The following is a 14,314-nucleotide window of genomic DNA, read 5'->3' as shown; positions in this document are numbered from 1 at the left end:
TTTAGTGTAAAAGTTGCAAAAGAAAATAAATTAAAATAATAACAAAGCGTGCGGCAAACATAAAAAAAGAACTCTCCAAACATTTTCAATTTCCAAATTCTCACTTTACTATTTAAATGTGAAATTAAATATTCAAATGTCAAATTAATAACATCAATGTCTATACTAAGTTGTTATAAATAATAAGGGTTAGCAACAAAAATCATTTGATATTCGTATTTAGTGTATCTTTAAATTAGTTTCATAATCCAATTCAAATATTTAATGTTGAAAAATATGATTTATATAATTGTGTACTAATTACAAATAATAATAATATTTTTAAACTTTTAAAATTGTTTACTTTAACAAAGTATTTATTATTTATTTAGCTATTCATTTTTAAACAGAATCATTTAATTATAATTCGAATTCAAGTTTCATCATGGTGATGTCAAACTATTTTAGATTTTGTATTCAAACTCTGGTCAGGTGATCTTTTGTACAACAGAAGAGGAACAGGGTATCAAATGAAATACTCAGCAAATCTTTTAACACATAAAACTGAAGAAAAAAAAACTGTTGAGCATCTTCAGGAACAGGAACAGGAACAGGCTCAGGCGCTGCTGCAGTCAACCTACTCAGCTAGCAACACAAGGTCAAAACTATGTACGCCCCGTGGACAACATACAGAGCTCACCACTGGTATTTGGCAGCAACAAGGACCTCCTCATACTTCTCAGCAGCATTGTCCCAGCTGAGGTCTTGCATCATAGCCCGTCTTTGCAGTCCTTCCCAACTCTTTTTGTACTCGCGATAAGTCAACAAGCAGTTTCCTAATGCATGTATCAACTTATTTGCATCCGCACTACCGAATGTCCAACCCAGCCCTGACTCTTCGTATGGCTTGAAGGGCTGCACAGTATCCCTCAATCCACCTACCGCATGAACAACTGGAATTGTTCCATAGTTCATAGCATACAGTTGGTTCAGTCCACACGGCTCAAATCTTGATGGCATGAGTAAAATATCAGCCCCGGCCGTTATACGGTGAGCTGTCTTTACAGAGAACCCAACCCATCCCCTCACTTTGTCACGATGTTGGTTTTCAAACTGCCTAAGCATCTCTTCTAGATCAGGTTGGCCAGTGCCTAACATGACTAGTTGCACATCCTGGCCCATCATCCAGGGAATTGCCTCAGCAATTAGATCAACACCTTTTTGGTGATCCAGTCTCCCAATAAAACCAATCAGTGGGACATCCTCACGACCAGGCAGCCCAAGCTCCTTTTGTAAGGCTGCCTTGCACTGTGCCTTGCCGGTTTGCAGTGTTTCCAGGGAATAGTTAGTATAACCATCTGATTTGAGGTGAACATCATACTGTGGATTCCAGTCCTTTGTATCAATTCCATTCACTATTCCCCTCAATTTCCAGTCACTTTCATTTATTATCCCATGCAAACCCCAACCACCTTCAGAAGTTTTAAGCTCCCAAGCATATCCATGACTAACAGTGACTACTCTGTCAGCTGTCTTTAGTCCTGCTGCAAAGATATTGAAGTGGTCACCTCCAACGGGGTCATATAACTTGAAAAGGTCCATGTAGTGTTCTGGAAGATCCACATAGGAGAAATCCTCCACAGGCCCCCGACCCTGGATACAACTCATCAGTTAGAACAGGCTACAAAGAAATTCAAATAAATAAATCTATGAAAGCATTTCTGGTAATAGCAGTCAGAATTTCTTCTCCAAATGATATCCAAAGTTTAAGCAGAATTACATTCTTGACTCATAATGTTAGACATTGTAAGAAACAGAAAAACTAAATTACCTTTCACCTCAGTAAATGTTTTTGGATTCTCATTCTCCAAATCTCTCTTTTGGGAGATTAATTCATGCCTTAGCAACAAAGCAGCAAACAAATTATCCAAGTTCATGGAACAACCATAGTTGTCCTTGATGTAAACGAACTTCAAGAGATAATTGTGGATAAGGCATGTAAACTGTCATTCGTGATTTAAGATAAGTTCTATGCAAGTCCTCTTTTGTTTAATAGGCAATACAAGATGACAAATTGATATTAATATACAAAAATTCTATCTGATTGCAAATAATTAAGATAAAAATGTGAATACACGTGGACATCGGTTCTTTATTTCAATGAAGAACAAAGCATAAATATCAATGACCTGACTCCTTTGTCACAATAAAAGATCACATCAAGTGAATTATCATGGCACATAGGACACACCTGGTGCGCAATATTATGGATAACAAGAACAGATCTAGTGAACGACATCAAACCATTGTCCCGATAATATGCCTTCAAGTACACTGGCAACAAAGCAGTATGCCAATCATTTGCAATGAAAACCAGATTTCCATCTCCATAGCAGACACCCCCACATGGAACATGCCAAGGAACCTGAACAAACCAGTTTCTTCACGTTATGACACTAATAAGATAATCAATCAATTATATTTAACCAAAAATGAGGCTATGCCAGAAAAGAAGAAAGTGGTCACAAGATGACCTTAAAGTTTACCAAGAATTATCTATGCAAGATCATTCTAGAATGGGAAAAAAGAAGCATCATTTACTTTCCATGGTACACCCATCTATAATATGTTTCTTTGACTGAAGCCATATAAAAAACTCTTTCCATATGAGATCAAACAATAAGCTACCAGTCATGTGGGCCATAGAGATGATCCTAAAGAATAATTCTGGAATTAAGCAGACCTATATAATTTTGGCAATTTTGGCAGTTTTGGAAACATGCCAATGGTGAGTTCAACAGATGAACTCCACATTACATTCACCACGGTTTATCTTAATGAGACGAATTTAGAGGCTTTTAAAACCTCACACAATCAACAATCCCAATCTTGTAATTAATTGTTTTATTTAAACTCCCACATTGAATGTGCGATGCTTTGAGTAACACTAAATTACTTTTCCAGCTACCATCAACTTTGATCCATCTGTTTTCTCAATCATACGTCTATCCTACTCCAACTACAGGTTACAGGGACCGGGCAGATATGTGTAATTAAATGAAATAGGAGTAACAGAGATTACCAAACTGAACCATGGAATAATTCAATTTCTACATAATTTTTAAGGAACTTTAGAAAATTTACCTCAACAGCTGCCTTGCAAAACAATACCATGCGCTTCAAAATATCCTGCACCACAATACTAAAGTTATCTAAGATTCAAAATACTAACTATGGTAATCCAAGAAATGCAATCGAGTTTATTGCAACCCCAAATCAGTAAGGCTACTTCTGTTTTCATACAAAAATATAGATTAAAAAACATAATGTTTCAACTAACGTGCTGCAAGTAATTCATGCTAACAGCACTGCAACCACCTCATCACACTATTATAAAATGTTAAAGAAGTTAAACAAGGGTTTTTAGAAAACTTATAAGTTATAATCACTCTTACATTAACATTAAAATTAAGCACTTTGTGGCCAATTTTCTAAGTTCTATTTTCTCTCAGGTTTGTAATAGATTTGGCACGTTAAGAACATAGCAGATGTATTCTGGAATCAACCTAAAGCAAGGCCTCATTACAATAATGATTATCCTAATTATTAACCAATCATAACAAAAACACAAGAAAAGATATCCTACCATTCGGTTTCCTCCATATATGTTTTTCTGCATATGGCGAAACATAGGACCATCCATGAAAACAAAATCCACACCATCAATATAGGCTTGGAAGTATGATACTTCCACATCCTGCAAATAACATATCATCAAGATTATGCTGTGGAATTAGCTTATGTTGGTTAACAATCAAATGCGAAGTAATTTACAACAATATGTACTAGCTCTGTCATACCTGACCATCCACCTTATACCTCTTTCGAACTCCTGTATCTTGAGGTTCAGCATAATCAGCATATCGAGGTGCTACAACCTAAGCAAAAAAGAAAGGAATTTACTAATCATGCCATATAAAGTGTCATGGGCATATGTAGGTTCATTATTGGGTCCAAACATAAAGCAAATGCTTCAGTGCCGAACTCAAACTGTTTAGAGGATCATAAACTAACAGCGTAAAAGAATGGTTACTGGAGAAACTAGAGAAACAATAGATACATATATAAAAGGTCAACTCAACTAAGCCACAAATTAAAAATGATTTGCTTCATTTAATGAGACCTCTTGGAAGTATATAGAGTATACTTCATATGTTGCAATGCTAAGAAATTCAATTTAACATGACAAGCAGAAAAACATATTACCATAACCCTATGTCCACGTCTAGCCAAAGCCTTTGGTAAAGAACCGGCAACATCTCCCAGGCCACCTACAATAAGACTACATCAGTCTCCAAGTTATATACAAAAAGGGCATGGTATATGAGACTGGCATCCCTCTATCAAGAAAAGAAAAGAGAGACTGTCATCTTAGATTATCTGTCAAAGATATATTACCTGTTTTAGACCACGGGGCACACTCAGCAGCTACTAATATAACATTCATGACATTTGCACCGGCTAGTGGTGGGGGTTTTTCATCTTCAATTGCAGGACCATCTACCTCACCAACCTCTTCCAAACCTGCTTCAGTCAAATTTTCATTCTCTTCAACTGCAAGTCGGGCAGTGTCAGAGGAACTTGAGAGATAAGAAGGAAGCACATCAGACTTTAATGGTTTATGATCAGTGGTTTTCAACTGTTTGGAAGGACCTATATTAGAGGAAGCCTTTTCTGGAGCCAAGTGTTGTTCAGGTTCTTGTCCAACTTCATCAGAAGGTGGGATCTCTGGTACATCCTTCATAGTTAGATTAACATGACTGCTTAAAAGAATGCTGCCATTTTTGTTTTCATCCATTCCGTCAGAGCTGCTTGAAGCAAGATCCACCTTGGGAAGATAGTCATCCCTCTGTTCATGAAAAACTTCATCTTCATCTTGGTCAGTAATGCTACTTTTTATGGATGAAACCAATTTCCTTCTTTCTGCAATCTGCCATGGATAAGGAAAACCAATAACACCATTAAGATTTCAATTCTTATGAATAAAAACAGCCAGATGAAGTGATTATAGCTCTTGAAAGATAAGATTTGACTAATAGTATTATAGTGAACAAGAATGGACATCACAAATTTACTCATTCATAAAGCTGGTTAACATTACTCCATAAGCTAAAAGGTTTTCATTGCCAAATTTTGTTAAGCGGTAGCAACATGACGTTCAGAGTTCAAAATTTGGCAATCTTTATCTTCTGCAAACTCTCACACTTATAAAGTCCATTCAAGAAAGCAACAAAGAAGCAGTAACGACCCAGAAAATAAAACAGCTATCATTTACATTAACGACTCATATTTAATCCAAAAGCAACATCTCAATGAAAGCATAACCTTTACAATCCAAAACTAAGGTTTCCAAGGAAAACAAGAAGTATGCCAAAAAAGTACCTGCTGAAGTAGGTCTCTCTGCATAGCAAGAACCTTTTTGCTCTTCTCAATAGTAGCCTGAAATGTATCTTCCGAGTCATCACCACCGCCACCTACACCATCCAAAGAGCCTGCCACTCTCACAGGCTTAAACCTCCAAAGCAGTCCTTTATTAGAAAACAAAGAAAACCCACATGTCGAAACATTCAAAACAGCCAAGCTTTTACTCTTTCTTGGCCTAAAAGTTGAGAAAGGGAAAACGGGTCTATTTTCTCGTTTGCTTTCAATGATAAAAGGTGAAGAAGAAGAAGCAATGTAAGCCATTTTCCGGTGCTAGACACTATGTCTGAAAATAAACCAAAAAGATCTAAAAAAGAAAGTTTCTTTATTAGCAACTACAAGATAATTTGGGAAGTGGAAAGAACTAAAATCCAAGAAAAAAGTATCTCGCTTTAGAAAACAAGAAACGAGTTTTAGTGAAAGAATGAGAGTGAGATAACCCAGATGAGATTTATGAGAAATGAACAGAACCTAAGTGAGGAAAATAGGATTGGAGAATTCCCAACACAAGAAAAGGGTGATTGACAAATTACAAAGTGGACAAGTATAGATTTTTACACCAGAAATTGATGGAAAAACCATGGAAAGAAAGAGCAAAATGCCTGTGGAGAGTTGTAGGTAAAGTGGGTCCCAAAAATTGGGAAATCATAAGAGCATAAAGGTTTTATGATTGCTGAGAATTTGGGAGCAGAAACTGGAGAGTTTACTAGATATCTGACTCTGCTTAGCTAACCACAAAAAAATTGGGCCTTTTAAGAGTACTTTTTTTTTAAAAAAAATTTCTGTGACTTTATTTTGGAAAAAATACCAAAGTTTAAGACAAAAGTAGCGGGGTCACTTAGTCTTCACAAGAATGTAAAACGTGGGATATCAACAGGAGCAAATGACCCCTTTGATTTGCATAAGCCATATTCATGGATTTCTAATTTTGAATGCAACTTTATAACTGCAACACTTTTCAATTGTTTTTTTTTCTTCTGATTATGATTTAAACTTTACGTATTTAATATAAAGTATTGTGATTCAAATTAGAACGTTTGTTTTCCTTAGCAATATTTTTTTTTGGATAAGATAAGTTTTGTTTGGAGACATGTTTTAGAAAGAGGAAAGAATTGGTAATTTTTTTTATAAATTATTAAAATTATATGATCAAAATGAAAATCTTTTTTATCTTCACTTGATACTTCAATCGATATCTCCTTTTTATAGTTTTGCATACGTTATTATTTAAAAATCTTAATTTTCAAATTTTAATATGAAAAGTTTACTGAAGATTTAATAATGGTGGAAATGACGGTACTCATACATGGCTTTACAACAACTAGGAGTTTAATGATGGTTTAAGAGAAATGGTGCAGTAGGGGCTGCAATGATTATTATATCAAATGAGACTAAGATGAGGTAGATTTAGGACCTTGTTTCTTTGATCTGCATCTGCTCATTTCTTTTCCAATTATTAAGTTGAAAAATATGATGTTAAGGGAGTGCAAATGAACAAAGAGTCTGAAGCAAATTGAAGCTCAATTACATTCAAAGCCAGCAGGGAACGTGTCCGTGAAAACAGGCCCTGGTGTTGTTACAAAAACCTGAAATTATTACACGACACCCTTTTGGCTTTTGTTGTTTACACATGGTACATATACACATATTAACGCATCCACAAAAGCTCAGGCTTGTCTTTTAAATGTGGACCAGATTTTAGCTTAAATGAGAACCCCTAAAATTGGGAATTTTTCTTTTTTTTTTTGTTTTCATTCAGCCTGAAAATCAACAAGATGGAAATAAAGGGCCACTCGAAGTCCTGAAGAGCCTCCCTCTTTTGAATTCAATGTTTTCCAGCTTTTCCCGGCACCATTTGAGTTGAGCAGAGGATAGAATTGACATTTGCAGTACCCTTGATACCAGCTTCATTTCTATCATTGTCAACAGTATTGCCTCTTTCTGTGACTCTTCCACAGGGTTCACAGCTTTGTTAAACCAGCACCTTTGCTTCCCTTGCAATTCTTTCAACCCTAGTTCCTTCTGCAGCAAAACCAAAACCAAAACCAAAACCCAGACCCAGACCCAAAAAAGTCTTAGTCAAACATCAACTTGTCAGGAAACTTTTACACCATTTCCACTCAGATATTCCCCTATACCTTTTGAAGTCTTCTGGTGACGTCAGCCAGGAGCTCTAAGTCTCTTGGATCCTCCACCGGGGGATAAGTCCATGATGAACTTTTAAATTTCCACCAAAGCCTTTTCCGGTCAGTGGCAACAAATTTTCCAAAAGCCCGGATGCATTCTTCTATGGTCTTCAGCACATGTTTTGCATGCACTGTTTCTCCTTTAATCCTTTCCTTTTCATCTTCCAGGAACCCTGTAATAAGACCCCCAAAAAGTAAATTAATACATCAAGTTGAGTGTATGAAAAGATAGCTTGATAACCATTGATTGGGATGTTACTCAATGTACTTATCCAACGGGGCATCAGTGGGTAAATTTTTTCTTTTCGAGCAGAATGTCTTCGTCTTGGAATTTAATGTCATTCACAGAAGATGACAAATTGACATAGTTATTGAGACAAGTGTGCGGATTTTACAAATTCAAGATCATCTGAATCAGTCAATCTAACATCGACAAAAGTGAAAACAATCTATTGTGGTCTCAGCCAATAGAAAAATGACAACCATATCATCGTAACCAATTTACAGACATTGGCTACTATTTTTTTTTTTGAAAGAACATTGGCTACTATATTAAAGTCCTACAATATAATAAAGATGGTACTTTAAATGGTTAGAAGTGGATAATCTCAGATTAGTTTTATAAGTAAATTCATGGTGATTAACAGCTTTAATCTAGGGAAACATGAACTACTAAAATGGGATCACATAAAAATTAAGATTGAGAGAGGAAATGGTGAAGAATTTAAAAATTACCTGACAGTTTTGGAACTTGAAGAAGACTCTTGGAAGCAAATCTTTTTTGAACATAATTCCAAACTCTCTTTCCCTGATAACACCTTTCATCTTCCATAAATCTTTCTAGCAGTACATGGAAGTTTTGGAATTCCCCTGCTACATCATCAGAAAACAAGTAGTTGGAGAAGGTGAGAAACTTGACCTTTCTGTATTGATGGTGGAGGGCCTCCCAGGTTAAGCATGATTGAGCCACATAGACCAGCTCAAAATCACTTTTTATACTTCTTAAGAGCATTTTCTTATCTATTTTGCTCCATGATATGTAGGGGATTGAGAAATCCTTCGCCTTGATGCTCTCCAGTGAGCTTGGTATTCCCTCTTCCTTATTCAAGATTGCACCTAAAACAGCCAACCATGAACTGCAGTCAGTGCATCTGAATCTCATTAAGATGCATTCTATTAGAAAAACTTATGTCATATTGGAATTTTTACTAGGTTAATTCAAGATCAAGGGCTTTTCCCCCACTCAACATTTAAAAATTTGGCTTATCAGACACCAAATAATTAGCCATGCCATTTTTGCCTAAATATATGACATGGCCTACAAGGTATATGCAGCTCCTGCAATAAATTTTTATGCTTCTTTTCCCCCTATATATGGGATAATAGAAAAAGATAGTAAAAGATACCCACTTATTCCACAGGTCCTGTCATGGTTTAGCACATCGAACCATCCCATTCTTTCAGAGTATTTCTTGTAGAATTCTTCTGATTCAACCTCATCTGTTGCTCTGGTTATCACTTCTCTCTCCGAAACTGGAGAACCAGAGCTGCAAGCTGCTGGTGGTAATGAATATTCTTTCATGAATGGTGAGCTGAAGGAACTAAACAGTGGTGAATATTCATTCAAGTATGCTTCATCAATGGATGGAGAAGAGATACAAAAGGACGATGAATACTCGTCCGAGTTCAAGTCTTTGTGAAGACAAAAGCTCCAGTCTTCCTTATGTGAGTTCTCTCTTCCAGGAAGAATTTCATTATCTTCACAACCATTAGCATCTTCCAATTCATCCCTCTGAAGTCCAACCACTTCAGTCTTGCATGGAATTGAAGGTAGTATGCTGGAAGAAATACCTAAGCTAACAAGCTGATATTGACTACCAACTGAAAATTTTACCACTTCTAAGTTGGAACCAACCTCTTCAACTACTTGCAAGTTGGTAACTCTAAAAAAGGAGAAGATATAGATGATACAATTTCTACAAAATCTATAAACATAAGAACACACAAAAGAAATGATTCTAAAAGGATAAATGAATACAACTAAAATACATCTTGTCAGCAATTTAAGCCATAGAAAAATCTGGCAAGCAAAAAGAAAAGCAGGATGGATATAGAAGCTCAAATAAAACCACTTCAGAAAATATCCATCAGGGATGACAATAGATTCGATGAGAAGCCAACAGGAAGCAAGGTAAGCCATCGTCAGGGTCAGTACTTTTTCATGGCCTGTTAATTCCGAACACTCATGCCAGGAAGGCCTGATAGTTGTTTCCTGGTGGTTTGTGGGGGATTTTAGCAGTTGATTAACTTAATTCCCTCAACAGCATATATAAACTTGGTGGAGGCGGGGGGTCACTGACAAATGAATGAAACGACAAGGAAAGAGCCAAGATTGGAAAATTCTCCTCCAATCACTATAGAAAAAAGAGTAGTTCATGGGTCAGAATTCAGGAAATATAGAAGGAACTTTCACTGTCTTCAAGAGAGCAAACTTGTCTCAGAAAAAACTTTGTGATACAATAAACTAACTTTTTAGTTAATGCATTAAAATACACAACTTGTTTGCCTACTTGGATCCTATCCGTTTGAACAATTGTCTAATGATTCTGACTGTATGACCAAATTTGCCTAAAATCCCTCTATTCTCCTCTCCTGTCTTGAGTATTGACAGAAGTGATCAAGGGTGAATCTGCCATTTGGCTGCAAATGAACCAACGGATTGAGGAAAAGCTGTTAATGTTCTATTCAAGTTAGAAAGTTAGCAGAGCTTGTCTTTCGGGCAAGGAGTTCATATTATTAAATTTTGCCTATCATTTTGTCCACGATGATAACAAAGACGTGATGAAAGCTTAATTAACGCGTGAAGGTACAAGTATGCCTTTAATGAATGACAAAGCTTTCCCAGGCAGTGGCCGAAAACCGTGTTGGTAATTAATATGTCATGCATCTTGACTTGCTTTCAATCAGCTCTTACCTCACCATTGGATAAACATTAACAAAGTCAATGGCTTTTTACACCTCATTCCGAAGGATCCCACCAAACCTAACTGGAAAAACAATTGATCAAAGTCTGGTCATGTTAGCATTAGCACATGTAAGGATGATGATTGGAAGTTCCTATCATGACCATTCCAAACCAGCGGCGATTAAAAAACAAAATAAAAACTGCGAAGAATGGATATTTACATGGGATGCAAATCTGACAGAATATGGATCTGTGGTCTTTATAAATGATATGAAATCTGGTTGGTGGTTTAGACAAAGAAAACGACCATATATACCTTCATTAAGAAATTCAGACAAACAAACAAACAAACAAATAAATATGGCTTATAAGAAAAATTGAAACTGAAAACTTAACTAATTAATTGAAACTCATCTGCAACATGATGAACAAAAATCATTCTAAACTTTTTATTTTAGGGTTGTATAATATCAACTGCCCCTGCCAAACTCGTACAACAAAATAATCTTCCCAGAACCCATCACTTGTTCAAAATACATTTTGCTCCATGTTTTTGTGCCATTGTTTTCCTTTCATCAACCATATATCAAACCAATAATGTTCCACATACCAATCAGGGCCGGCCCTTGGTTGAAACCACCCCAGCAAAGGCTTTAGGTCCCCAATTTGGGGAGGTCTCAATTTTAAGGAAGATTTATAATTTTATAATAATTATAATATAATTATTTATATTAAAAATATATATAAAAAAAAATAATTCATAAAATTATTTATTCTTTTATCTTTTTTTAATTATGTGCCTAATAAATTTTAATTTTCTATTACTTATTTCTAGAATGTTATTAATTCTCAACTATATTCTCTTATTTTTAATAAACTAACAGTCGTATGTATTTAATTATCTCCAACAACTATTTTTTTTCTCATTTATTTCTCTTATTTCCAATCAAAGCATTTAATGATTTTCAACAACTATTTTTTTCTTATATATAAAACCAATTATTTTTTTCAATGAATAATATCTACTTTTGAAATCTTCTTTTCTTATTTGCTCTTTTTTCCTTTAACTTTATTTTTCTCCAAAGAATACACAATAAGTCTGTTCTTTTATTATCTTCATGAAGTTGTTATCCTCATTTGTGGTTTGCAATAAGCATTCAACAATTAAGTACTATTATTCTAATCTTTACAGATTTTTTTACTTTAATTTAGATTTATATTATATTGTTATATTATTTTTATTTTATGTGATAGTTGATTTATTTGAATTAAAAATTTTGATTGTTGATTTTATATTAGCCATTTAAAAAATATAAGATAATTATAATAGTTAAATATTTTTAGAATAATGTTAACAATTTCAGTAAGTGTTGCTTCAGGAGAAAGAAGTTTTTCAAAACTAAGATTAATAAAATCTTATTTAAGATCAACAATGTCTCAAGAAAGATTAAATGGATCGACTATATTATCAATTGATAAAGAAATATTAGAAGAACTTAATTATAAAAGTTTAATTAAAAATTTTGCATCTCAAAAAGTTAGGAGAATAAAATTTTAATAATTTTTTAAATTTCAATAAAAAAAACCCTCATTTGAATATTTCGCTTTAAGTCTTTGAACTTATTGGGTCGCCCCTGATACCAATTCATATCAAGTGTAACAAACGCTAAAGAATCATCCAATACCACAACAAATTGTTGATAATGTCCAAACACCTAATTTTTAAACAATCGCATCAGGATGTATCATTCCTGTCCCATTAATTCACTCCATTTAAGTACACTAATAATGTACGAGGGTTTCTCTAGAGGACGAAATAGAATTGTTAAGAGGTAGTGTGACAAATTGCAAAGGAGTTCTTTATCAAAGAGATAGTGTTGTAATCAAGTAAAGCAAGATACATTACAAATATGAAGAGTAAGATTGGAGTACATTTTGAAATACTAACATGTAATAATAAATAAAATTTAAGAAAAGTGTAGAGAAAGTGTAACTGTTAAGCAAATTGAGAATTAAAATTATATATAAAAATCCAAAGCAAAATAACATAAATAATTCACTGCATAATATATGTGAAAAAAAGTTAAGGGAAGAATTAATGATTTAGAACGTCTTTATAAAAATACTCGAGCGATGTAAAAATATCATAATACAATTAATAAATTGTTAATGACTGATCCATTTAAAAAAGCTAGCATAAGAATAAAAATTACTTTAGTTAATTGTGTCCATAAAAATAAAAGGATTAAGGTTTTAATAAATTGATAACAATTCAATAAATAACAATATTGTAATACAAAATGCTTTAGAGGTATTAAAATCATAGTGGTCAAATCGATATATGTATCGTGTATTGAAATTTTATTTTTTAGTATCGAGTATTGAGTATCGAATATCATAAGATATTGTAAAAGTTTTTAAAATTAATTATAAATAATACTTATATGTGTAAAATAAAAAAATAAAAATGTTATATGTTTTAATAAAATTGAATATTATAAGGCGTAAATTGAATAGATGATTAATCTTTCAACATATTCCTTAATAATATATATTTTTCATATTAATTTATTAATTAAAAATTGAAAAACACTTAGCATGTTGAAATAAAAAAGGAATTTGATTTTTTTAGTATTTTTTGTTTAAAATCTAAATCTTAAAGATTGAAAGCTCATAAAAAATAGTTTTTCATATTTTAGCTCAAAATTTTTTTTTAATAATCAGTTAAAATTAAGCTTATAAAAAATGTATGGAATGTACCTTACGATATGCTTTCGATACTTTGATTAAATGTGATATAATTATTGATATGTATTATTTTCTACTAGTATCATATCGTATGATATGTGTTGTACAATATTGATAAATATGATTACAGCCAGTATAATTAATTTTCTTTTAGTTATAGAAAACCAATCATCACTTGAGCCAAGATCATCACTAGAGGTAGGGTAGGATCATAGCATCACTTGAGGTAGGGGAAGTAGCATTGACCCGATTCAGTTGCCTATACTTAAGTACATTTAAAATGGCACGAAGGGTAACATTTATCTATCGAATACTAGCATTGATATCATGCCTATAACGTAAAACTTTATCGATCCTTCTGATAGTTTGTTCTATTTTTTTCCTTAAGATCTTGATTTTTGAACATGTTTTTGACTAAGTTCTTGATATTTTTGACAATGTTCTTGAACTTATAGGATAATTTGGGAAGAACAAGTGACAAAGTTGGAAAAGGCAAAGCATTATGGGTGGATGGAGTTGGAAGAGGCGAAAAAGGGCAAAAGGAGTTTTTGAAAATGATGTGAGAAAGAATTTAGATTTAGCCATGAGAGGGTTAAAGTCAAGAACGGTGCGCCTTGGATTGGAAGCGGATTTATCAAAGTTGAGACGAGTAGAAGTATGAGTTTTCGAAGAAGATGTTGAAAGGAAGGGTAACAAGGTGTCACGACCCAGCTTGAGGGTCCATGATTGGCGCATGAGCCCAACAAGTAAGCCCATTAGACTTAAGCAAGTCTTAGAGTTTAAAATCAAACATATATAGCTAAGGGTCCTCAATTCCATATATCAAATAATAATTAAATTCAAATACATTTAGTTTGCCCTTTGGCTTATAGTTCACATAATAATTATAAAGCCATACATTAACTATCAAATCGGGTTCATTCATAACAATGCTTACACAAGTTCAAATGGCATA

General features: G+C 33.8%; 2 protein-coding genes across 2 annotated transcripts; both read right to left on the bottom strand.

Moving 5' to 3' along the window:
- LOC18601529 (granule-bound starch synthase 2, chloroplastic/amyloplastic) lies at nucleotides 429-6,201 on the bottom strand. Its single transcript, XM_007032493.2, has 8 exons — nucleotides 5,422-6,201; nucleotides 4,438-4,969; nucleotides 4,246-4,310; nucleotides 3,840-3,917; nucleotides 3,626-3,736; nucleotides 3,124-3,168; nucleotides 2,231-2,404; nucleotides 429-1,632 (listed from the first exon to the last, which is right to left on the bottom strand). Exons 1-8 carry the CDS (start codon nucleotides 5,722-5,724, stop codon nucleotides 676-678), a joined length of 2,265 nt encoding a protein of 754 aa, XP_007032555.2. The 5' UTR covers nucleotides 5,725-6,201; the 3' UTR covers nucleotides 429-675.
- LOC18601528 lies at nucleotides 6,965-10,170 on the bottom strand. The gene is made up of 4 exons (XM_007032492.2): nucleotides 9,057-10,170; nucleotides 8,382-8,762; nucleotides 7,599-7,819; nucleotides 6,965-7,482 (listed from the first exon to the last, which is right to left on the bottom strand). Exons 1-4 carry the CDS (start codon nucleotides 9,844-9,846, stop codon nucleotides 7,228-7,230), a joined length of 1,647 nt encoding a protein of 548 aa, XP_007032554.2. The 5' UTR covers nucleotides 9,847-10,170; the 3' UTR covers nucleotides 6,965-7,227.

Source organism: Theobroma cacao, chromosome 4, assembly GCF_000208745.1.
Source record: "Theobroma cacao cultivar B97-61/B2 chromosome 4, Criollo_cocoa_genome_V2, whole genome shotgun sequence".
In the NCBI taxonomy this organism is placed as follows: domain Eukaryota; kingdom Viridiplantae; phylum Streptophyta; class Magnoliopsida; order Malvales; family Malvaceae; genus Theobroma; species Theobroma cacao.
This window is presented reverse-complemented; position numbering and strand designations above follow the sequence as displayed.